The 26,144-nt window shown below is 34.9% G+C and overlaps 1 protein-coding gene across 1 annotated transcript in view; it reads right to left on the bottom strand.

The window, feature by feature from the left end:
- Nucleotides 1-26,144, bottom strand: part of LRP1B (LDL receptor related protein 1B) — a 1,959,891-nt gene that overhangs the window by 556,515 nt on the left and 1,377,232 nt on the right. The window contains exon 33 of the mRNA XM_038565111.1: nucleotides 2,868-3,008. Coding sequence (XP_038421039.1) covers nucleotides 2,868-3,008 — 141 coding nt within the window. The remainder of the gene's footprint in view (nucleotides 1-2,867; nucleotides 3,009-26,144) is intronic.

The following is a 26,144-nucleotide window of genomic DNA, read 5'->3' on the forward strand; positions in this document are numbered from 1 at the left end:
ATTTCATAGAAAATATATAAACATATATTAATGCAATGCCAAGCTATGGAGATATACATTTTGATATAGCTTTATTTCAACTACTACTAAAGACACAAGCTGAGAAGAGATTGACAAGAAATGCTTTCAGTATAAAGTTTGAAGAAACACCAAATGGAGAGAAGGGGAAACAGGAAATTGAAATTAAAAAAAATAATAAAAAATATTCAGGAAGAGAAAGAAATTACAAAAAATAGGGTTCCATAACCTTGATGATATAAAAATAAATGAAAAAAGCAAAAGGAACTTCTAAAACTGTACATTTTTAAATATAATTGCAATTATAGCAATATATATTGCACTATACTCATTTTTGACAAATAATAAAATTAGCCTATGTTAACGATTATGTTGTACAACAACATACATTTCATGTATCGTTTGTTTAGTCTGTACTAGTGAAGGAGAGAAAAAGGGAAAAAAATGAGCCATTATTTGCAATAAATATCTTTGCCTATTAAATAAATAATTGATGTAGGAAAAATATGAGAATGATTTTAAAAGATAGCAATTTAGGTAATGATTATCTAGTAAGTTAGAAATACTAGGTTGGCTTAATATTTTGCAATGCTACTGATGTTCAAACCTCATGCCCCAATTCCCTAGTGGGGCTAGAAAGCCCACTTGACTAATGAGAAGTCTCAGCTCTCCAGTGATCTGTGTCAAAAATGATAAATGAAGTAGCTAATTGTACTTTGAAATCCAAAGAGGTAGTAATGTTAACACCTTGAATAATCCTAAATTGCTCATATTTCATACTAATGAAGCTTTTAAAGTACCTGCCGTGATTCTGTTAATGGGATTCTCTTTAATACAGATGCTTTTATCAGCATATTATTTTAGCAAAAATAGTATTTTCACTGAATTTTAAGCTTACTCATATTATGCCATTAATTCCTAAGTATTATAGGTCTTTGTCACTTTAGTAATACTTTCACAATGTATAAAATGCCCAGCTCTTCCTATAGGATTAAACCCTTACAAGATAAGAAAAATTTTACTAACATGAGCAAAAAAGTGAGCCAAACATAATATAATAAATTTTTTCCTCCAATAAACTTTATAATAGGAGAACTCTATATATTATATTAATTTACAATTTCAAAAAAAAACGTGTTCATATTTTGGGAAAAAAAAACAAATATATATTTTTCAGTGTCCTGTTTGGAAATAATGTATTGCTACCTCTGTTGTATTTTCTAATGTGGTTTCAGATATAATCTCATTAAGTAAAGACTATAAACTAAAGTTTATCATAGTACTATAAACTTTTATACTTTGCAAATATATTGAAATCCACAAAAATGTCATAATATTTTATTTATTGAGTAATAATGTTTTATTCTCAATTATATAACCTATTCCCCATGACTCGAATGCCAGCAAAATTATTTATTCTGATACAGAAATCTTCCATTACAGAATTGCTAGTGAAAACACTACTGTTCATTATTATAAATGGCGATTTAGAAAAAAAAAAAAAAAAAGTCAGAGAGGCGCCTAGTTGGTTCAGTCTATTAAGCGCCTGACTCTTGATTTCAGCTCAGGTCATGATCTCAGTGTTGTGAGATCAAGTCCCGTGTTGGGCTCCCTGTGAGGGGTGGAGGCTGCTGTGAGATTCTCTCTCCCTCTCTCTCTCTCTCTCTCTCTCCCCTTCTTTCCCCACTCTCCCTCTATAAAAAATAAATAAAAACTAAATAAAAAAATAAAAAAAATAATTTAAATGTCAGACAGCAAAGACAGATTTGTGTGTAAGAATTTGGGTATTAGTTTCTTCTAGACCATGAAAGGAGCCCAGGAATCACTTCATTGTTTTGTTTTGTTTTAAAGCAATTGTTTTCTTTACATTTTTTTTCCCATGAAACTTCAGGAATGATTTCAGACTAAAATTTGGCTCATCCTCTGTAGAGGGATGGCAAATATGAATCTGATTTTCATTTTGTCTCTAGATGAGTGGGTACGGCTCCCAATTGGTTTCTCTAAAAAATTCTGCTGATTGATGGTTGTCACCTGTCTTCAAAATGAGTGATCCCCTTGGTTCACTATTTCTACCTCTACTGTTCTCTGCTTCGGTCTATATGCCCAAATCCTTCAGATGAAAATTCCTTTATATTTTCTTGAAATGTTTTTCCTAAGAAGAAAAGTATGTGAAGCTAAGGATTTTCATGGCAGAGACTAAAGTAGGAAAGTATAATACAGGAAAATATTTTTTCTAGGAAAACAGTTCTGCTAATGTCATGGGTCATGAAGCAAAAACTAAGAAAGGACTAGCAGGTGTGGGGCTGTCCTGGCTGGCGTCTCTAAACTAATTGCCATTTGGGCAATGTGACAAGTCCACCTATGTAAACCATCTGTTAGTTCTCTCACTCCATTTCACTGCACACCATTTGGACAAGCAAAAACAAAAAAAAAGCAAAATGCTTAGAGCCCAACAATGCAGTCCTTTTGGATGTGAAATTCTTACGTTGACATAGTCCATTTGAAGTCCCCTAGTTCATTCAGTGACTGGGCTTAATTATACATTGTATATATGTGGCTGGGACTTTTCTTCTTATTCTTATATTTTTAAATCAAGAACTAGATAAGACCTCTGAAGACCTGACAAATTAAGATTCCCTGGGAGCCCTTGCTAATGTCTTGAAAGCTCATTATATACCTTATGTTAAAGGCATTCCTTCTGCAGTATTAAGGAACATTTGCCTCTCTCCCCCTTTATTTTAACTAGAAGCAAAAATGCAAACCTTTCAATTGTTGAATTGTGAAAATAATATGAAAAAAGAGCATTATATATTCAAAAAGCAGCACAAATTCATTACAGTGTGACTTGCCTTGCTGTGCTTCTTTATCATACACTTTCATATGAACAACCCCAGAAGTCTTATTTCGTAGGACAGTGGGGTTTCTTCCATCCCTTTTGTTGCAAGTTCCCAGCTGAGCTAAGTTTTGGTCTGCCCACCACAGCTTCTTATCTAGAAAAGTGAAAAGATTTCTTCTATGAAAAAGATAATCATCTTATTAAATAATAATAAACAGCTATTAAAGTATAATACTTTCTGATTTCCTTTGTTATAGTCCCAAACTCTGTTTCTAAGGGAAACAATGAAATCCCTTTCACTCTTTCAAAAATACAAACCATCGAGATATTTTATTGTTTAAATTTTCCTCCCTCTTCTCCAATTAGAGATGCTTGTCTTAACTTTTCCTTTAAAAAAAAAAAACCAACACACAATATAAATGAAGGCATATTCAAATTAATATAGAATACAGATTATACTATTTACATACATAAACACGACCACAATAGTACTGTATTATATCTGTAAATGAATAGCAAAATCCAACCAAATATCCAAACAACAATTATAAAAAAAAGAAGATTGTACTCTTTTTGTTGACGGTATGTAAGCTTTTAATAATTAGCACTCCCCACTACTGAATTACTCATAGTAACCTCTTTTCATTTTTTGCACAGCTCATGCCCCTTTCTTCAAAATTTTAACAATGTAAACTCTCCTCAGTGTTTGTGTTGAGTGCATTTATTGAATATTGTTTTGGTAGCAGAGACTCTGCAACGTGCACAGATAAAAACAAAATAAAACAAATAGTCCTGACCCTAAGGAAACTACCATGCTGGTGAAGAGGATACATTTATTATTATTTTATTTCAAATTATCATACCAAAACTAGAAGGAAACTATCACCATTCTTATTTTATAGATGAAGAATTAAAGATTCAAAGAGATTAATTATCTCAGTTGAAGAATTAAAGATTTATAGAGATTAATTATCTCAGTTTGTTCTCTATAGTTAAGAGTCTGTTTCCTGGTTTGCCTCTCTCTTTTCCTTCATTTCCTTTTCAACTTTTTCCTTTTCTTTTCTTTTTTTTTTTTTCTAAATCAGCTTTTTTTCATAGAATACCACTTCTTACTTGAAAGAACAACTGACAATCTATGCCTTTTCAGACTTAGGTATTTGGCAGATATTTCTCAAAAATGAATGAAATGGAGAAGAAAGGTGGAAGACTGACAATACCCAACTTCAAGATTTACTATAAAGCTATGGTAATTAAGACAGTGTGGTGGTTACTTGTAGAAGAATAGACAAACAGATCAATGGAACAGAGTAGAGAGCCCAGAAATATACCCTTATAAATAAAGTCATCTAATTTTTGACAAAGGAGCAAAGGCAATACAATAGATAAAAGACAGTCTCTTAATCAAATGATGCTGGGATACTAGGGCATCTGTCTGCAAAAGACCTTTATTTACTCTTTACAAAAATTAACTCAAAATGGAACATGAAACTAAATGGAAAATGGAAAACTATAAGACTCTCAAGAGAGAACATAGGAGAAAACTTAGTTGACTTTGGGTATGGTGATACCTTTTTAGTTACAATATCAAAGACATAACCCAAGAAATAAATAATTGATAAAATGGACTCATTCAAATTAGGACTTCTGCTCTGCAAAAGAAAATATCAATACTTAGAAAACAAGCCACAGACATGGAGAAAATATTTACAAAGTGTATCTCTGATAGAGAGCCATTATCAAAAACGTACAAAGAACTCTTTAAATAATCCATTTTTATAAATGGGCCAAAGACTTTAACAGACACCTCATCAAAGAATATATGCAGATGGAAAATATGCATATGAAGAGATGCTCCACATCATATGTCATCAGAGAAATGCAAAGTAACATATGAGATACCACTAGACACCTATTAAAATGTATAAAATTCAGAACACTGACAACACCAAATGCCAGTGAGAATGTGAAGCAACAAGAACCCTCCTATACTGCTGATGAGAATGTAAAATGATATAGCTATTTTGGGAGGAAATTTGGTGGTTCCTTGCAAAATTAAAAATACTCTTGCCATATGATTCAGCAATCTACTCTTTGGTATTTACCCAAAGGAGTTAAAAGCTTATGTCTACACAAAAACGTACACATAGATTTTTACAGACTTATTCATAATTGCAAAAACTAGACTTAACTAGAAAAAAAGGAAAGGAAAAGGAAAGAAAAAAATAAAAGAAAAGAACCTTTATCCTTAACCACTAGAAGGTAGTCAACCTGTGGCAGACTCCATTTTGCTTACCCAACAGGCATTCTCCTCCCTGCCGACTCTGCTAAAGAAGAATTCTTTCCACAGGCAACACTCAAAATGCCAAGCACATTCTTTTGCATTCTTCTGGGCAATAGAGATGGCCATTTAACCTAATCTTGATTACAATTTCAGGGCAGGAGGGGCTTCTGTCTATGCAAAAAATCTCTGAGGACAATTGGATTCTGACAGGGTAGTACAGGGCTGTCAAATAAATGGTAGGAGATGCAGAACTGAAAGAACCATGTCCTTGAGCACCAAGCCCAGGAAGGACTATGAGGATCAGACAACAGGCATCTCAGTAGTGAGCAGCATGAAACTAGGACCATGGATAGACTGGAAAAACTACTCTAGGTTGTTGCAGTCCTCTAAAAACATACCATTCATCAATCCTAATTCTTGTTCAAGGTTCTTAAAATTTCTCATTTCCCGATATTGCCTTAAATTTAAAATTCCTTATCGAGTTTTTAAATCATGACATAATCTGAATTGATTTCACCTACTAAAATATCTTTCCAACTTCTCTTTAGTACATGCATTTAATTCACTCTTATCTCTGCCTTTGGCTCAGGGTGTGATCCTGGAGTCCCAGGATCGAGTCCCACATCAGGCTCCCTGCATGGAGCCTGCTCCTCTCTCTGCCTGTGTTTCTGCCTCTCTCTCTTCTCTGTGTGTCTCTCATAAATAAATATGTAAAAATATTTTTCAAAATTCACCCTTATCACCTCATAAGCTATTCATTCACTTTTCAACTAAGATTGAGCATCTATTATATTTACAAAGTACTACATAGATAGTGGGAAAATGAAAGATGTCTGTCTTTATGGATCCTATGTTCTAGTGATGGAGAAAGAAAATGTAAACAAACAGGATAGAAATGACTGAAATTCCTACAAATCAACAGCAAAAATAAATAACCTAATTAACAATGAATAAAGGACTTGAATAAACATTTTTCTAAAGAAGGCATCCAAATGGCCCACATATATATGAAAAAATGCTCAATATCATCAATTATCAAGGAAATGCAAATCAAAACCACAATGAAATATCATCCTACATTTATGGCTATAATTAAAAAAATAAAAGATAAAAATGCTAGCAAGGTTATAGAGAACTTGAAACCTATGCACACACTGCCTCTGGGAATGTAAATGGCAGAGCCACTACAGAAAATATTATAGAGGTTCCTCAAAAAATTAAAAATAGAACTATGGCATGACCCAGCAATCTCACACATCTGAGTATATGTTCAAAGAAACTAAAGTCAGGATATCAAAGAAATATTAACATTTCAATGTTAATTGCAGCATAATTCAGAATAGCAAAAATATACAAACAACTGTCTGTTGAAGGATGAATGGTTAAAGAAAATGTGGTATATACACACAACGAAGTATTTTTCAGCCTTAATAACAAAGGAAATATTCTGGTAGAGAATGTTGATAATGGGGAGGCTATCAATGTAAGGGTGTATAGAGAATCTCAGTAATTTCTTCTCAATTTTGCTGTGAACCTAAAACTGTTCTAATAAAATTAAGTTCTTAAAAAAAAAAAAAAAAGCTGAAGATGTTGCCATATACAGCAACATGAATGAACCTTGGGGAACATCATGGCTAAGTAAAATTAGCCAGTCATAGAAGGACAAATACTTCATGATTCCACTTACATGAGGCACCTAAGCTTGTCAAACTCAGAAACAGAATAGAATGGTGTTGCCAGGGGTTGGAGAGAGAAGGGAATGGGGAGTTGCCGTTCAACAGATATAAAGTTGTAATGGTACATCAGCTTTACAAAAGGGGGTAAATTCTAGAGATCTGTTGTACAACTTTGTGTCAATAGTTATATTGCACACTTAAAAATCTGTAAGAGTGGATCTCGTGTTAAGTGTTCTTATCACAATATAAAAAAATAGCAAAGAAAATAACTGAAAACTTCTCCTAGTGCAATGAAAAAACATAGGCACAGTTCCATTTTTTTACTTATGTCCGTTTCCCATCCTTCCTCTGCACATAATTCCAATACGGTCACCCTTAATTGCACAAGTAGAACCCCACTCTCACCGAAGTATTTCAGACTAGCATATCCCACATTGACTCTTCCTTCTCACTGATGCTAAGGCATCTACAGACAGAATCACATGGTTTACTGTTTAATTGTTGTTTTTCCCTTTCATTTCACTTGTACTAATTTTGACTCTTTATCCATAGATGAAAGCTCTTGAGAACAAGGATCCTGTTTTGTACTTCTTTATCTTCTTCACAGTGCTTTGCATTCCTTTGAACTGAGCATGATCTACAAATTTCCTAAATACATGTGAAATGATTGGGGAAATAAATGTCTAAAAATATCTCCCATAAGAAATCATAACTCGGAAAACATTTAAACAAAGCCATCTCTCCCAGTCCCTGTTGATATTATCTTTTTAAAAATATCTCTTTTTAAATATACTTTTCAAGGATCTCTCTAACACAAAGAACTTTGGTTTTTACTCTGTATTAGAATCACATGTGTTTCTCTTGCTTTTTCTTTCTCACATTGTTATTGACTTGAATATACTAGCATCTTCAGAAATTACCAGAATGTAAAGACTGCTTGCTTAGCTTGATGTCAGTAATTATGAGTATCTCTACTCCACCATTATGGGTTAACTTGTGTGTCTCAAAATTCATATGTTGGAAGTCCCGACTCCCAGTATTTCAGAATGTAACTATTTTTAGAGACAGGGACTTCAAAGAGGTAATTAAGTTAAAATGAAGTTATTGAGATGAGTCCTAATCTAATATGACTAATGTCCTTATAAGAGAAAATTAGAAGCACTGAGTAATGTATAAAATTATCGAATCATTATATCGTACACTTGAAAATAATATAACACTGTATGTTAATTATATTAGTATCTGAGATAGAGGGAGAGGGAGAAGGAGAGAGAAAATTAGGACATAGACAAACATAGATAAACTAGGATATAGATAAATTAGGACATAGAGACACACACATAGGGAAGACTCAGGGAGGAGAAGACACCCATTTATAAGTTATGGAGAGAGGCCTCAGTAGATACCAAGCACGCTGACATCTTGATCTCAAGAAGCCAAGCTCCAGAACAGAGAGAAAGTAAATTTCTGTTAAGCCATTCAACCTGTGAGACTTTGTTATGTGGCCCTAGCAAATGAATACATTTATAAATAGACATATTAAAGGCATTTATGAAATATAAGAAAGAATTAACATAAATAAAAAATATAAATTGATTTTGCCATATAGTCTCTAAAATCTTCATTCAAAAGAGAGGAAAAGAGAAGAGATGAGAAGAGAAAAGATAAATTTACTGAAATGCACTAAGTTCCAGGGCCTTTGCTAGGCTCTGAACATAAGCAAATATGACTGTCTCATTTAATCATCATAAATGAGATGTGATGTGTTAATACATCTCCTGTTGTTAAAGATGAGCTAACAGAAGGTCAGAAGGTGACCTTTTCCAAGGTCACACAGCGGAAGCATGGTGTTAACTCTCAGTTGGTATTAACTGAATTTCAATGCAGTTCCACTGCATAGCTCTGCTCAAAGAATGGTGTACCCACTAGACCTAATAACACTATACCCTGCAACACAAAATTACTTGATAAATATAAAGTTTGGTCCCAGATTAAAAACAGTTGAAATATATGTTTCAGTTATTAGTTTTTAAAATTATAATTATGAAGTTTTAATAATACCTTACTTCTTAAAATGTATCATCAAAAGGTACCATCAAAATTGATAGCTTATTTTTAAAATATTCAGAATATGTACTTTATTGAACTATACCAAAACTACTGACATCAATGTTTTAAAAATATATTTCCTTTAAAACTAGCCCTTTATATTTAAAATATAAAATATAATATTATGCCCAGGTACATCTCAATTACCAATAAAGGACAAATAATTTTTATATAAGTATATCCTAAAAAATACATGTACAAAAAATGTTCATTTATATGAAATTCAAGTTTAACTGGGTATCCTGTATTTTATCTGGCAATTCTATTATCTCTACTCTCTTCTGAAACCCCAAAATTTATAAGAAAGCAATGAAAAATGAGAAAGTCTTTATAAAGGAAAAAAAAAATACCATGGCTAAAAAAATTGTAGTAGGTTAAAAGCAGATTGTAACTGGTGAATGACTTTATAGATAAAATGAAAATCTAGACCTGCAAAGGGAAGAATCCGGATATAAGCTACTCTGTCCTGCAAAACTTCAGAATAGGTCAGAATCTGGGAACCGTAAGATCTCTAAAAACAGGGAATTATATACCGTTGAAAGAAAGATGACTGGTTTAGTCTACTCAAGAGGAGTTAGAACAAGTGTACACAGCCAAGAGAGTGCTGCTCTTTATACCTGGTCAAAGAGTTACAGAAATACCCTCGGGTGACGATGACTGAGGACACTAAATAAGACACAACTGAGAGACTGGATACTACAATAAATATAGGGATTAAGTGATAATCTACATTAGTGGTTCTCAAATTAGAGAATAAAATAGAATCATCTGGAGGGGGACACCTGGGTGGCTCAGTCGGTTAAGCATCTGCCTTCGATTCAGGTCATGATTCCAGGGTCCTAGAGTTGAGCCCCACATGAACTCCTGGCTCATTAAGTAGTCTGCTTCTCCCTCTCCTCCTGCCCCTCCACCATGTTCTCTCTCTCTCTCTCTCTCTCTCTCTCTCTCTCAAATAAATAAATAAGGGGATCCCTGGGTGGCTTAGTGGTTTAGTGCCTGCCTTTGGCCCAGGGCGTGATCCTGGAGTCCCAGGATCGAGTCCCACATCAGGCTTCCTGTATGGAGCCTGCTTCTCCCTCTGCCTGTGTCTCTGCCTCTCTCTCTCTCTCTGTGTGTCTCTCGTGAATAAATAAATAAAATCTTTAAAAATAAATAAATAAATAAATAAATAATCAATCTTTTGTAAAAATGAAAAATTTTTCATTCTCAGCTGCGACAAACTGAATTTTTGTATTCTTCCCAAATGTATATATTGAAACCCTAGTGGGATGGTATTAGGAAATAGCAATTTGGACGGTAATTAGGGGCCTCCATGATGGGATCGATGACCCTATAAAAACAGAGCTAGGGATCCCTGGGTGGCGCAGCGGTTTGGCGCCTGCCTTTGGCCCAGGGCGCGATCCTGGAGACCCGGGATCGAATCCCACGTCGGGCTCCCAGTGCATGGAGCCTGCTTCTCCCTCTGCCTGTGTCTTTGCCTCTCTCTCTCTCTCTCCTCTATGTGACTATCATAAAAAAAAAAAAGAAAAAAAAAAAGAAAAATTTAAAAACAGAGCTAGTCCTATTTCTCTGCTCTCTATCATGTGAGAGTATGCCATTAGCAAGCAAGAAAGTGCGCTCTCACCAGACCCCTCTATGATGTCTTCATTACATGTCTAAATCTCTACCTTATGCCTCTCCTTTTATCTTCAACCTATTTATCCAACTGTATAGTAGATTTTTCTACTTTAAAAAAGATAGTTACCACAAACTCTTCACGACTGCAAAAACCCATTTTATTTTTCCCGTGTATGTGCCTTTCCCAATGAATTTCTGTTATGGACTTAGTGTTTATATCACCCTTCAAATTCTTATGTTGAAATCCTAAAACCCAATGTGCAGTGCCTAAGAGGTGATTCGGTAGTAAGGATGGGCCGTCATGAATGGAATTTGTACCCTTACAAAGGCACCCAAAGGGTTCTCTCACTCCTTCCATCTTGGGATAGGGAGGACGGCTGTCTGTGAACCAGGAGGCAGGCTCTCACCACACACAGAATCGGCCAAAGCACCTTGATCTTGGACTTCTCAGTCTCCATTGTTAAGCTTCCCAGCCTACGCTATTTTTGTTATAGCAGCCCGAACAGACTAAAACAACTTCTCAAACTGAGTGACCCCCATTCAGTCATCAGAGATAAAAACCAGGCAGTCCCTTTTTTACCCTGACCACCTCCATGGTCTCGCCCAAGTGCCAGCCAGTCTGAGTAAACCCAGTTAATTTTTCATCCTTATTATCTCAGGAATGTTTTATTTCCTCTCCATTCCCAATGAAACTGCTGAGCTCAAGGCCTCAGCACCTGTCATTCTCTCATTGCTAAGGAAACACTAGAGTGATCTTTCCAAAATACAAATCTGAGCATATCACTCCTCTGGTGCTTCAAACTCTCCAATGGCTTTCCCCTGCCAACCCCCTAAGCAGGGCACAAAGGCCGTCCATGATTTGATGCCTGCTGAATTTTCCATCACCAGATCTATTACTGCCCCCAGTGCTCCATGTTCCAAGAATATTGAACTGCAGTCAACTCGCAATTATCCAGGGATAGATTAGCCATGCGACAGCAAAAACATGTATGGAAATAAGCAAAAGGCAGCATATTTATAAAGAAAACTAATTAAAACTACTGTGAATAAGAGAAATATCTATGCATCAGGATGAGTCTATCATTTCCAATGATTTAGGAACCATTACATTTTTACACTGTATCTCCTGCAGATCAGCAACGCCCCCCCACCTGGACAGTCAGAGGTGGGTATGTTTGCTTACAGCAGCAGTCCGCCCGCCTGTTAGCTGCTCCTCTGTGCAGGAGCAGCTCTCAGTAGTTTGTCCGAAACCTAAGCAAAAACCCGTTCCTTATGGCTGTGATGGAACTAGACGTCCCTCTGCTCTGCTACCACTTGGTTTTTGTTGTTTCTCTTAAACAGAGAATTTGGAAAAGGACAGTGTAGGGGGGATGAAGAGCACTGCAGAACAAAGCCCAGAATTCTGTGTTGAAGCCTCCGTGACCTTGAACTGACAGTTATGGTCCTAAACCCTCGATTCATTGTTATAGTGCGAGCATTGCCTCATTGAGAGCTGAAGGGGCAGTCTGAGGTTATAGGGAGAAAAACTTGAGAATGGCAGGTAATTTAATTTCCAAGTTGATGGCTTCACTGTGTTGCCAGTGAACTAGTATTCGTGCAATGATGGAAAGAATGACAGTGAGAGGGAGGAATTAGCTGACAAAGACAAAGCAGTTCCTAATAACTGCTTGCCAGGGTGTTTAGGGGAAAAAAAAAAAAAAAAAGTAGAGTTTATTCAATGAAAACTGATATTACCTGAGACTGTTTTCATTAGAAACAGGGACTGGAGAAAGAGCAGGAGGAGGCGCCTCAAATAGACTATTTGGACACTTTAATTACATACATTTATATTAAATATTCATCTTGTATCACAGTTGCGTTTAATTGTGCCTGCACTGGGTTCTACTTGTGTCCCCCTTCCATTTTCCCATAATCTCAGTTAATAGGTTAATATATTGTTGACAGTATATGTAATTTTCCCAAACGATGATTCACAAACATCTCTATGCTTTTTTGCATTTGCCCTCAGTTTACTTCCTTACCTCCACTGCTATATCCACCTCTACTCCCATTATCTGAATAATGGACACACATCTAGATTTTCTGACTCAATTAACTAAGAGACACCTCTGTTTGGAAGCTTTGATTGCCCTCAAAAGGTAGAGTGGTTCACCTGATTCTTTGTGATCTGTGGTTTGTGTATAATTATATAACATTCATAATCCTCTAACACTTTGTTAACTTACACGCATGTCTCCTTATTTAAAATATAAGATTCTTCAGGGCAGGAGTTATGTCTTATTAATTCTCGCCCTCCATACATACGTTAGTCACGTGGTTGGTTTTCAAGGCTGAGGGTCACTGGAGTAGGTAAAGGATGTGATTTGGAGTCCTACATACCTGTTTTGATGCCTGGCAGGGACACTTAGTCTCTGGGTGATCCTGAGAAACTTACTTGGACACTTAATACTTGTCTCCCCATATATAAAATGAGAAAACTCCTACCATACTCACATAATATATGAAGTATCAGCTAAGTGATTCGAATGGTAGAGACAATATTTAGTAGCTTAGTGAATAAACAGATGAATGAGTCAACAGAAAATCTGAAATATGCATGTGAATATACATATGATATGAATATACATACAATATTCACATGTGAATATCACATATACATGTGAATATCATGTAAATTGTTAAGAAAAATATTTCTACTCATTAATAGTAGAAATGTGCAGGGAATTACTTTTTCAAAATGAGGGATGGATTTGCATTTATTTTTCTATGATTTTATACTCCTTCTCTTGTGGCTAATGAAGGGTAGAGCATAACACGCCACACCAATATGCTCACCTGCGTCATAAGGACTATTTTATTTTGACCTGATTATTTTGAGAAATAGCAGACACAGCAGAAGCTCTGAAAACAGTATAATCTACCCCTTTTTAAGGGATATTTATGTTAGAAAGGAGGCCTGTACCACGAAGAGAGTTAATACCAGAGATAATTTACCAGAGAAACTTTCTGTATTGCAGGACAACTTTTGTTTACCAAACATTTTCCTCTTCTCACCTTCCCATTATTTTCTCCCCTTTGAAGTTCCACTCTTGTCTCTTTCTTTAGCTAAGGATGATATATAAGCCTCAATCATCTGGCTGCCTTTCCACTCTCCTATCTTTTGGGAACTTCTATACACACATACAAATTATTTTTTCTCCTGTTAATTTCCCCTTTATTACAGGGGCCTCTCAGTCAAGAATCTACAAGAGTAAAAAATGGAAAATTATTTTTTCTCCTCTATACTAGTTATAATCATTAGCATGGGGTTGGTTGAAATTAGTAGTGTGATTCTTGACAGTGGAAAAGAATTACGATATTTGGGCAGCTGAGTGGCTCAGTTGGTTAAGCGTCTGCCTTAAGCTCAGGTCATGATCTCAGACCACAGGAGTCTGCTTCTCCTTCTCCTCTGCCCCTCCCCCTCTGCTTGTGCTCTCTTTCTTTCTCCCTCAGATAAATAAATAAAATATTTTTAAAAAGGAATTATGCTATTTGTCTGTAGTGTTCACTCCAAAGGTGATCATCAAGTCCAGGTTGTCACAAGATGATCTATTAGGGTAGGAAAAATACAACATTAGAATTTCCATTTATAGGGATGCCTGGGTGGCTCAGCAGTTGAACATCTGCCTTCCACTCAGGGCATAATCCTGGAGTCCCAGAATGGAGTCCCACATCGGGCACCCTGCATGGAGCCTGCTTCTCCCTCTGCCTATGTCTCTGCCTCTCTGTGTTCCTCATGAATAAATAAATAAAGCCTTAAAAAAAAAGAATTTCCATTTATAGTTGTAATTATAAACCAGTGAGTTTATTAATGTTCAAAGAAAATAACTATTTTTGTTTGATATTTACTTATACATTTTTTAAGTAAAAGGTTTTAGAGAATCATTCCCCCCCCCCCATTAAGGGCCCCCTTGCTTTAGAAAGGTTGAAAGAGGGTTAAGTTAGGTGATGGCTTTCCCCTTTTGGATTGAATTGTGTGCCTCTCAAATTCATATGTTAAATCTTTAACCCCGATGTGACTGCACTTGGAGATAAGGTCTTTAAAGAGGTAACTAAGGCTCATGAGGTTATAAGGGTTGGGTCCTAACCCAATATCACTGTGATTATTTAAGTTTAAGAAGAGATACTAGTGGTGTGGGCACAGAGTGGAGACCACAAGAGGACATGGAGTGAAGGCGGCCATCTGCAAGCCAAGGAGGCCTGAGGAGAAACAGAACCCGTTGACTTCTTTTTGTTGTTGTTGTTGACTTCTTGATCTTAGAATTTCACCCTCCAGATCTGTGAGATAATAAATTTCCACTGTTTAAGCTACTCAGTCTATAGTGTTTTGTTATGGTAGCCTTAGCTGACTAATACACTGCCCCATATCTACTAGTTTGTTAAAAGCATCCTGGGGAAGTTATTAAAAAGAGTCTTCGATATTTTGAAGGACCAGCCCCTAAATTGCAAGTGGATCTGAACCTTACCCTAAAGTCCATGCCATTTACCTACATCCAAATTCTTTTTTTTTTTTTTTTAAGATTGTATTTATTCATGAGAGACAGACACAGAGACAGAGAGAGAGAGAGAGAGAGGCAGAGACAGCCAGAGGGATAAATAGGCTCCATGTAGGGAGCCTGATGTGGGACCAATCCCAGGACCCCAGGATCATGCTGTGGGCAGAAGGCAGGCACTAAACTGCTGAGCCACCCAGGTGTCTCTACATCCAAATTCTTTCTAAGACCTCTATTCCTTCCACTTCCATGGGTACGACAGCAGTGCAAGCTATCACAATCTTTCATCTAAACTCCTCCTGTAACAGACTCTCGAAGTTTTCCAACTTCTATTCTTGCCTCTCCCATAGCCCAATCTTCACACATCATCAAATAATAATTCTAAAACACAACCAGATTATAAAACTCCTGTTTAACCCTTCAACTGGCTATTAGAATAAACCCCTTAGTCTTCACCATATTGGGCATATTCCTCAGCATCTCTCCCTGTAGCCCCCATCTCCTCTGGAACAAAGCTCCTGCCCCTCTAGCTGCATTAACCACAATGTGACAAGCACTTTTTGCCCTTGAGGCCTTTGTATTTTCTATTTTCTCTGCCCAGAAAGTTCTTCCTTGGAAATTTTCACAAGGCTAGATATTTCTTGCTATTCTGGTGTAAGCCCAAATAGCACCTCTTTGTCAAGGTCTTCCGGGAAGCTGTTTTCCAAACAGAGATAGCCAGAATGAAATTCTCTGTTCCTGGTAATCAAATAACATATAAAATAGTATCCAGGAAGAATTAATCTCTGTAGACCTTGTCCTAAATATATCTTTATTATTATGTTAAGGTCTTGGTTTTTAGTTTTTGGAAAAAGTCTGAAGGATGGAAAGGCTTAGAAGATAATAATCAGGATGCAGAAGGGTCTGAAAACCATGCCACTCTGCCTGGAACAAAACAAAACAAAAAACTAGGTGTCTTACCAGATAGCTCATGTGTGGAGAGCAGGGAAAAATAGTACTACTGTTTTCATCAACTGACAAAATGCTTATGAGAGCAAAAGAAGATGACTGGTGAGGCCTTAAAAATCTGTAAACAATTTGACCCAGAAATGCTACCTCTAAAACTGTACCCTAAGCTCAGCAAATAACTAGTTATTAGGATAGCCACCACAATATTTATAATTTCAAAAAAAAAAAGAAAAGAACTTTAAAATCTATTTATATATACGTGATTATTTAAGTAAAATATCATATAAGTGTATAGTAGAAAATTATGTAAACATTAAAATGACATTGTAGAAACACATTGATCGAGAAAGCAATGTTTCAGACAAATTAAAAGTGAACAGAAGTTTACATGTAATTAAAAAGACGTCACAAATTTTAACCTAAGCTTTATTATTTTTTTTAAATTTTATTTATTTGACAGAGCACAAGCAAAGGGGGCAGTAGGCAGAAGCAAAAGGAGAAGCAGAGCAGAAAGCTTGATGTGGGCTATCCCAGGATCCTGGGATCATAACCTGAGCCAGAGGTAGACACTCAACCTATTGAGCCACCCAGATGCCCCTAACCCAAGCTTTAAACCACAGTTTTACAACAACAATTGTTGATATTTTTAAGTGTTATTATTTTTGCCCATTTTTATAATAATTTACTGTATTAGCATTCATATTATGTGACTTTAACATCAATTTCAAGTAATTTAAGTCATCTTTTTACAGTGCGCTTGAGAATTTTTTTCTTTTAATATATGAGAATTAACTACCATTTTATTCTTGTTTGAACACAGTATATGATAAGGTTCTATTATTTTAAAGATGATTCAAATTGGATAAATTGCTGTTCTGTCCTTATTATTAAACTATGTAAACTATGAGTGTTGTTGTTACAGTTACTACCCAAGTCTTAATACTGCCAAACAATTAATATGATAAAATTTACTGATCTAGAAATATATGTGTGAGTATAAATATAAATACATTACTGGGAAAAGATTAAAAAATAAAAGGTCACAAATGATCTTTGGTGATTCCATTTGACATGTTTTTGCTTTTCTCAAATAGTTTAATGTATCTGTTCACTTGAAAATAAAAACATGAAAAACCTTCATATTATAGTACGTGTCAGGGGAAAAGCTGCCCATTTAAATAATCAGTTAGCAAAATATTATGTCATTGAAACTCAATACTTTCAATGGAGTTGAATGAGGTATCTGCCAGCTGGAGCATACTCTTTTTTTTTTTTAATTTTTATTTATTTATGATAGGCACACAGAGAGAGAGAGAGAGAGAGAGAGAGAGGCAGAGACACAGGCAGAGGGAGAAGCAGGCTCCATGCACCGGGAGACGTGGGATTCAATCCCGGGTCTCCAGGATCGCGCCCTGGGCCAAAGGCAGGTGCCAAACCGCTGTGCCACCCAGGGATCCCTGGAGCATACTCTTGAATCAGAAAATAAAAATAAAATTGTTTTATAAAGTGAGCATCATTCTATTTCCTTTATCTTATATTTTATTAAATCATGAATGTCATAATTTAAATATGAAGTATAAAATAAGAAAGAATGCATGTACCCTTTATAAAGAAATCCAGAATGAGTGTTCTTATATGATCACTTCATTGTGATCTACCAGAAATCTATTAGATAAGGAGTCTGTGTTTGACATAGATAACAATATAATATTCCTGAAAAAGGAATATAATTCTGAATTTGCAAATAATACATTTCTGCATCTGAAATTTTTAAAAAAATAGTCACTTATTGATATAAATGTTTTTATGAAGAAAGATGATCTGGTGATGTGATTTTTGTCATTCTACATCAAGTAACTGCCAACTCTGATGAGATTTCTCACAATCAGAATTCCCTACAATGAATCTGGATGGCAAAATAACACAAGAAAAAAATACACACACACACACATACACTATATATACACAAATGCTTAGATATGATTTGTATGGAAATATTTTAGGGGTATATGAATTGTTTCAAAAGGAGAAAAACATGGGAGCTGTTCATATCAATTTTCAAATAATTGAATGTAGTTAAATAATTCTGAAATTTTACTGATAGCATATGTTATGCTTACATCCTATAACTAAAAAGTTTTTATGTATTTTGTCCATCCATAGAAATATAAGAAATATTCCAGCTTAAGAGATCTTCAACATATTTGCCACAATTAAAAGCTATCTTGGTGATAACAAGGTCAAATAATCCTTAAAACACACACACACACACACACACACACACACGGAAAAATGTTTCTCTTCTAAATTGAAATCGTAATAATCCTTACCATGCTACATGTATTATTTTTGTATTAGTTACTGCACTAACCCAAGAATCCTCTTGTAAAAGTTTCTGGGTCACCTAGCTGTCCTTCTAAATCTCATCACATCTTTTAGGCAAAGCTCTTACCTCTATTCTAAGATTATAGTCTTTTTTTCTGCCACACATAATCTCATTTGAAGTCAATTCAGGGAAAAATAATCTCATCACTGGCCTTTTGAGTACCGTCCATCTTTGATACATCTATATTGCAAGCTACATAGAACAATTTTACATATAATTTAAAAACCTAAGAGCACCATATTTTTAAAAGGTGCAGAAGATTTATGTTCTTTCATTTTTTTCCCCTATACAACTCAGAATATTTCTTGATTGGCCATGTTTAAATATGGAGCACTATTAATTAGAATTAAATTGATGAGGACATTTACTTCAACTTAATAATGCTTAATATTATCTTCACATTATATGAGATTGTACTGATGCTAATTATGGAAAGGGGAAATAAAAGAGAAATTTAAACATATTGATGTCCAGGTACTTTTTTTTTTTTTTTTTCATTTACCTGACTCTAGGTATATAGCCTGATTTGACTTGAATAGAATTGCCAAATAGCACAAAGGATGCAAGTTTGATTGTTTAACTTCAGTTTAAGTGAATAACATTCCAAGTTATTTGTTACTTTCCAACATGGGACAGTACCTACAGTATATTGGCTGACTTGGGAAATCATCTCTATGGTTCTCTTGACCTGCTTTCAAGATTCATTACATTGCTGTTGTAATTGTATTAACTCAAAAGTCTATTATAAATCTAAAACATGTCTTTTTGTACTCTACACACTTTCTTCTTTTTCAATGAAAGAGAAGACATGGGGCAATATAAAACCCTTATGGCTCTACTCAAAGAAAAATATGCATTTTCAAATTTGTTCTTTTTTTCAATGCCATAATCATGAATAATGTAAATTTATTTTTTCCTGAAAAAAATGATTCCAGAAAAAGTTAACCTTTAATAGTTTACAAAGGGGAGACAATCACTATTTAATGCTTTTAAGTATGGTAAAGCTGAGATGACTTAATTATACCATTTATGTTAATGAGACCATTCTCTGATCACTAATTATAATCTGGTTACAAAAATAGTACCATGATGTACTTTGCTATTGTAGTATTTATCCCTTCTGTTAGGTAATTAGCATTAAGAAGAGCAACATATTGGAACACAGCAATTTAAGGTGACAAAAATTGCTGGAATAGTATCACATATAGTCCTTTGGAGATTTCTCGTAGTACTTTTAATGTAAATTTTGATGGGCTATTAGTTTTCATTAATGGTAGTTTGAGTACTTACAGAAGACAACTATGTACTATACTTAGTGCTGGGCAAACTGCCTGGATATATTTCATATATTACTGTTACTTTAATGAATAGTGTTATGGCAATTAGAAGACTGATGGCTTAGAAAATTTAGGTGGATATATTTGAAGTTCTTTGCACTAAATGACATTGCTTGGTATACGATAAAAAGTATCTTATCCTTTTTTGAAAAGTATGATTTGAAAGGAGAATTACTTTAAATATATAGCATAATTATAGTGCATTTAAAATAAACTGTTTTCTATATATCAAATTACTGACAGAGATGCAATATAAGTAACAATTACATCACTAGATCTTTTGCTGAAAAATAGACATAAACACAGTTTTTTAGTAAATAGATTATCTTTTGAATTTTTTTAATTGATATGTTAGTTAGCTTTTCATTACTTGTGTGTTTTTAAGTAGAACACACATAATCCAAGTATAAAAACAATAATAGTTACGTAAATATCTAATATAAATGCACTGATGATCATTTGTATATCTAAGAGAATTAACATTTTTTTAAACCTTGAGATACAACTGGGGTTATTTTTCTGTTTTTAAAGATTCTAAATTAAAAGAACCATTTTCGGGCAGCCTGGGTGGCTCAGTGGCTTGGCACTGGCTTCAGTCCAGGGCCTGATCCTGGAGACCCGGGATCGAGTCCCATGTCGGGCTCCCTGCATGGAGCCTGCTTCTCCCTCCGCCTGTGTCTCTGCCTCTCTCTGTGTGTCTCTCATGAATAAATAAATAAAATCTTAAAAAAAAAAAGAACCATTTTCAAGCATTATATACCATCTTTCTTGAATGTTTTCTACTGATTAATACCTTATAGATATATGATCTGGTACCTAGAGATCACTCTCTCAAAAAAAGTCAGGCTGTTTTGTTGTGTTTTGGTTTTTGTAATAAGTTAATATTCTTTCTAAATCCAGATAATTTTAACTGGCATAATACAATTGCATAAACATATAAATCATTAAAGCTCTTAATTTTAAAACAATTGAAATTAAAGCAACAAAGAGTTCTTCAAAGTTAAGTGTTCTAAAAAACCATAATTGTTTTCTTCATATGATTAATTTTATGTTTTTTTAATTTCTATAAACATTAACCATAACAGCTTGAAATAATCATATTTACTAGAAATTTCTCTTCTTATTAAAATATATAATTATTAATAGTAACATTGTATGTAATAAATTGGAAATAAAGTAAAACACATGGGGCAGAACTAATTCCATCATCATTAAGAATTTCATAAACATGAAAGCTAAAATCTTTAGAGAAGTAAAGTTATTGTAGATTTCTACTCCTAGCTCATACTATAAGCATAAGTTAACTATATATTCTATTGTAGTAGACTACTTTAGTAGCAGCACATGAAATGTCAAGTATTTTTTAAGCAGAATAAAACTTTAATGGAGGGGGAAAATAAATTAAATCACTATAGCAATAAAAAAAATAGGCTCTTCATCTAAAAGTAAGAGGTGTTCAAAAATATGGTTAAACAGTCAATTTTCACTTCCTGTTCTTTCTTCCTTACATGTTCTTCCCCCACATACCTGAATTACTCATTCCCTCACTTCCTTCAGATTTCTCCTCAACTGTCATTTTCCAGTGAAAATTGCTGTGACCTCTCCACGCAAAATTGACATTTTTCTGGCGCCTTCTCCTCAACTTAACTCTGCACTCCTTATTCTTATGCCATGGTTGAATTTTCTCCATTAGTACCTTCCATCACCTGACAAACTTTATTTCTCTTGTGTATTTGCTTATACATTTGTTTTCTCCCACTGGGAATATCAGTCCCTTAATGATGGATTTGTTACCTGCTGTAAGTTCTGTTGACTCTCTAGCACCTAAATTAGTGCCTGGCTCATAATAATCACTTGGCAAACTGTTGAGTAAATGAATTGAAATTGGGGCAAATAAATTGCTATCTGCATTATAATACAAAATATATAAGACTAAGATATGTATAAACATAGAGACCCAAGTCCAGACTCTTTTTTTATTAAGTTACATTTAAAATAAAGAAAACAGAAAGAATCTTTTTGATAGAGGTTTCTCAGCCTCAGCACTACTAGCATTTTGAGCCAAATAGTTCCTTGTTATGGAAGGCTACCCTGTGCCTTTTAAGATGTGTACCAGTATCCCTGTTTTACACCCACTAGAATGAGAGCAGCAACCTCTCTATCCAGTAGTTGTGACAATCCAAAATGTTTTCAGACATTCCCAAATGTTGCCTGGTAGACAAAATTGCCTTGGGTTGAGAATAACTTGCATAGTGAAAAAGAGATCTAACTTTGGAGTTAGAATTATGTTAGAAACCCTCTTTGACCTTGGACAATCTGCATTGTTTGCAGCAGTAACACTGCAGTCAGAATGTCTTCTTTGCATGGTCACCGTGTCCATTAGCACTAATATGTGTATCTTTAGAGAGTAGATGGTCTGAAAATAACAGAAGTGAGCAGTGCAGCATAATGGATAAAAATATAATTTAAAAAAATATACCTGAATCTGTATTTTCAACTAAAGATATGCATGCATGTGATAAAAATTGGAGCAGTCTCTATAGCCTTTTTGAACCTAGCTGTTGCTAATTAAAAATTCATTTTGGCTAATAGTTCAAAGCAATATATAGATTTATCTCATATTTAATAGCTGCACTATATTTCACTATACAGATATTTCATGATTCACTTGGCTAGTCATTTATAATAGATAGACAGGTTTTATCCCTTGACTTTTCTAATCACAAGTAAAACTTCAAAATATAGTCTTGCATACATCCCAGTGCCCATATATCATAGTGTAACTATGTCTACAGGACAAATTCCTAGAAGAAACACAGACTTTAAAGTCTAAGAATCATGGACTAGGAAGCTTGCTACACTATTTATTAACTATGTAACCCTGGGTGATTAATTTAGGCTAGCTGAGCCTCTGGTGGGACCTGTGGAATAAGCAGTGTTAATGGTACCTGTCTCAGGAGATTGCTGTGAGAATTACATGAGGTAGGATTTGTAAATTAAATACTAGAATGCTTTATTTATTTATTATTATTATTAAATAGAATAATGCTGTTAGGCCCAGCTGTGGAAGATTACCCTGAAGAGCCCAAACCATTCCAAATACTAAAGTTTTCATTTCATTTTGGAAGTCTTTTATTTGTGGGTGTTTATGAGTATTTTATGTTCTTCTGCCGTTAAGCTGTTTAGTTTCTCTGAGAACAAACACAATCCAATATAACCCTCTCTTCCTGCATTTCTATATACATATGCATATATAATAAGTGCCAGAAATAATTGACTATATTTTATACATTTATCTTATTACTCATTTTTCTCTTTCCAATTTAAATCATTATATTATAAAATATTTTCTCTTAAAGTTTATTTCAATGCATCCTTAAATTCTACATTTATGATTGTGATCATTTTGCATAAACATTTATGCTTTGAAAATATATTTTGATTGCTGTGGCAGATGTTTTTGCATGTAGTTGGTCATTGTTTTATTTATTCATACATTCTATTACTACTTACTGAAATGTACTCAGTGTAAAGCATCTTGCTGTCTGTCATGAATGATGCATATATGAATAAAATGTCCCAAATTATGGAGAAGTGAGACAGATTCACACATTAGAAAAGACAGAAAAAAAATCCACTATATTAGGAAAATATAAAGGGGTCCAGAGGGGAGAAAAATCTCAAATTACATGAAGGCAAAGTTGAAATAGGCCTTGAAGGATGGCATTTCACCCATTAGGGTAGCTGATAAATATGGAAAATAGTCAAGGAACAAGAAATAGCAAGACAGAGAGAAGTAAGTAGGGCATAAATAGATACAGGGGGACCTCTGTTGGATGTATCACATCTGACTGACAGGAAACAAGGGTAGAGGTGGATCACATGAACAACCAAGTTGTGACCAGGAATGCTCTTCCCAGTATTGGAAACTGAACTTCAGTCAGTACCTCAGGTGAATTCTGGGGGAGTGAATGTTCACAAATCTCATTGGCCCTAAATTTCTTTTTCTGGAAGGTGGGACTAATACTGCTTTGGCTTCTAACACATCTTACTGACTCTGGGTTCCTTTATCTATAAAATGAAACTAATAATGCTCTCACAACCTTTGGTGAGTGAAAAGGAGTTAAGTTGTGAGTGCTTTTCAGACCCTCAAATGTTATGGCTAAGAAGGGGGTGCCGCAGCTGGTCTGAACATAGCAGATCTTGATAGTCTGGAGACTGGAGATTCAGAGTGAAAAAAGGTTAAGGGGCCCAATAGTCCAAACAAAAAGTTGTTAAGAATTTAGCTAGACTGTGAAAGAAAAACCAACAGACCAAACAAACAATGAAACAAATAAAGGGGGGTTGAGCTGTCAATTATAAAGGAAGATTGTCAATCCAAGGGACAGAGAAAGGGGTTGATAGAGGATTTTAAAAAAGAAAAGGAAGGACGGGCGGGAGGGAAAACTTTCACAAAAAACATGGGCCTGATTGAAACTAAGTTTTAGCCTTTTTCGCATTCAGAGGGAGAGAAATATTTGGCAAGCTTTGATTTAAAAACTAAACAAGCCAACAAAACCCTGCACTTGACAACATGTAAAGTGGACTTGCACTGTACAAAACAGGAAATTACTCCTTAAGGTGGATTATTAAAGTTAAGAATTTGTAAGTTATCAGACCCGTTCCTTGTCATACAAAGACAGCATATATGATCCCTCACACTAAATTTTACGTTGAACTTCTGAGTCCTCAGTCTAAGGACTGTAGCAAGACTAAAATGCACCACCCTCACAGCCTGTCACCTGCCATCATTTACAATACCTCGCAGGTGCCATAACAACCTGCCACGATAATTCATTTTAAGTAAAGTAGAAAAAAAAAAGGCTTTCAATGATTTCTGCATGCCAGTTTTACTGAGTTGTTTGTTGTATGCATATTTTTCCACATTCCTATCATTATTTATAAGGTATATTATCTATCTGAGGACAAAAATAAGTATGCAAACTGAGTACTAGATATGCTTTATTTTTAATAAATCCTAACATCAGTCATTATATCAAGTAATATCTTGCTGAAAAGAATACAGATACATATAAAAAAATTGAGAAATCAGCCAAGAAAGCGTAAATGTTACTGTAGGTAAAAACTAATTTTTTTGGGATTAGCTTAGCATTTCTTTCCTCAGGTCAGCATGGAGACAATTGTAACTGCTTTGTTGTAGAAACTCTCCTGGGAAGGTGGGAAACACCTATTCTGCAACAATATTAACACTATATTCATTCCTAAGCAAATAAATATGAACTTCTCTGATACTCAGATGGTTCTGGATGCATTTTAATCTGTCAGCCTTGGCTTTCCCATGACAAACTATCCATGTGCTGAGACTCTCCACAGCAGCTATTATGATGACCTCAAATCTGTGAAGTGAGCCTATGAAAAGTATAATCAAATATCCGTAGGAATTCTATTTGTTAAAGCCTTCCAAGGGCTCTTGAAAGAGCAAATTAATTTATTTGGTTAACACTGACTTAAAACAAGTGTGTGCATAACCAAATCAAGAGAAGTGAAAAGCCAACTTTTTACTCAGTAAAAAGGGTTGTGTTTGTTTTTGATAGGAGACTGAAAACGCACATGAAACGTGCCTTTCTCTCCTTCTTTATTGATCCTAACAGTAGCCCCAATTCAATATCCTTCTCATATTTACATATTAAGCCTATTCGGGCAAATTGTTACTTGAAACAGATCAATAGGATGATATATTTAAACTATGATCGAGAACAGAAAAAATCAGCTGAGAGAATTTAGGTATTCATAGAAAATGCATAATTAAAGATTTTTTTTTTTTTTGCCTTTACCTGTGACTCAATCTTTTATTTTTAAAGAGAAGTTAGCTAAGTTTTGCAAGTGATTTTAAGATTAGATAGCTACTTAGATATTTATAAAAAGTAAAAGCTAGGGGATCCCTGGGTGGCTCAGTGGTTTGGCACCTGCCTTTGGCCCAGGGCGTGATCCTGGAGACCCGGGATGGAGTCCTACATTAGCTTTTGCTTTATTTTTTTTTTGATATCCATTTTATTTATTTATGATAGACATAGAGAGAGAGAGAGAGAGGCAGAGACACAGGCAGAGGGAGAAGCAGGCTCCATGCCTGGAGCCCAACGTGGGACTCGATCCTGGGTCTCCAGGATCACGCCTTGGGCTGAAGGTGGCGCTAAACCACTGAGCCACCTGGGCTGCCCTAAAAGCTAACTCTAAGACAAGAAACATAAGCAATTCTATATTGTAAACATTCACTGAATTCTCAACTAAAAGTCAAAATAGAATAATTTTGCCTAATAACTAGAATAGATTCATATGAACTCTGATTAGCACAACTTCAGAATGAATATTATTTTTATTCACGATTTTTGCTGTCTCTCCAGTAT

Source organism: Canis lupus, chromosome 19, assembly GCF_011100685.1.
Source record: "Canis lupus familiaris isolate Mischka breed German Shepherd chromosome 19, alternate assembly UU_Cfam_GSD_1.0, whole genome shotgun sequence".
NCBI lineage: Eukaryota > Metazoa > Chordata > Mammalia > Carnivora > Canidae > Canis > Canis lupus.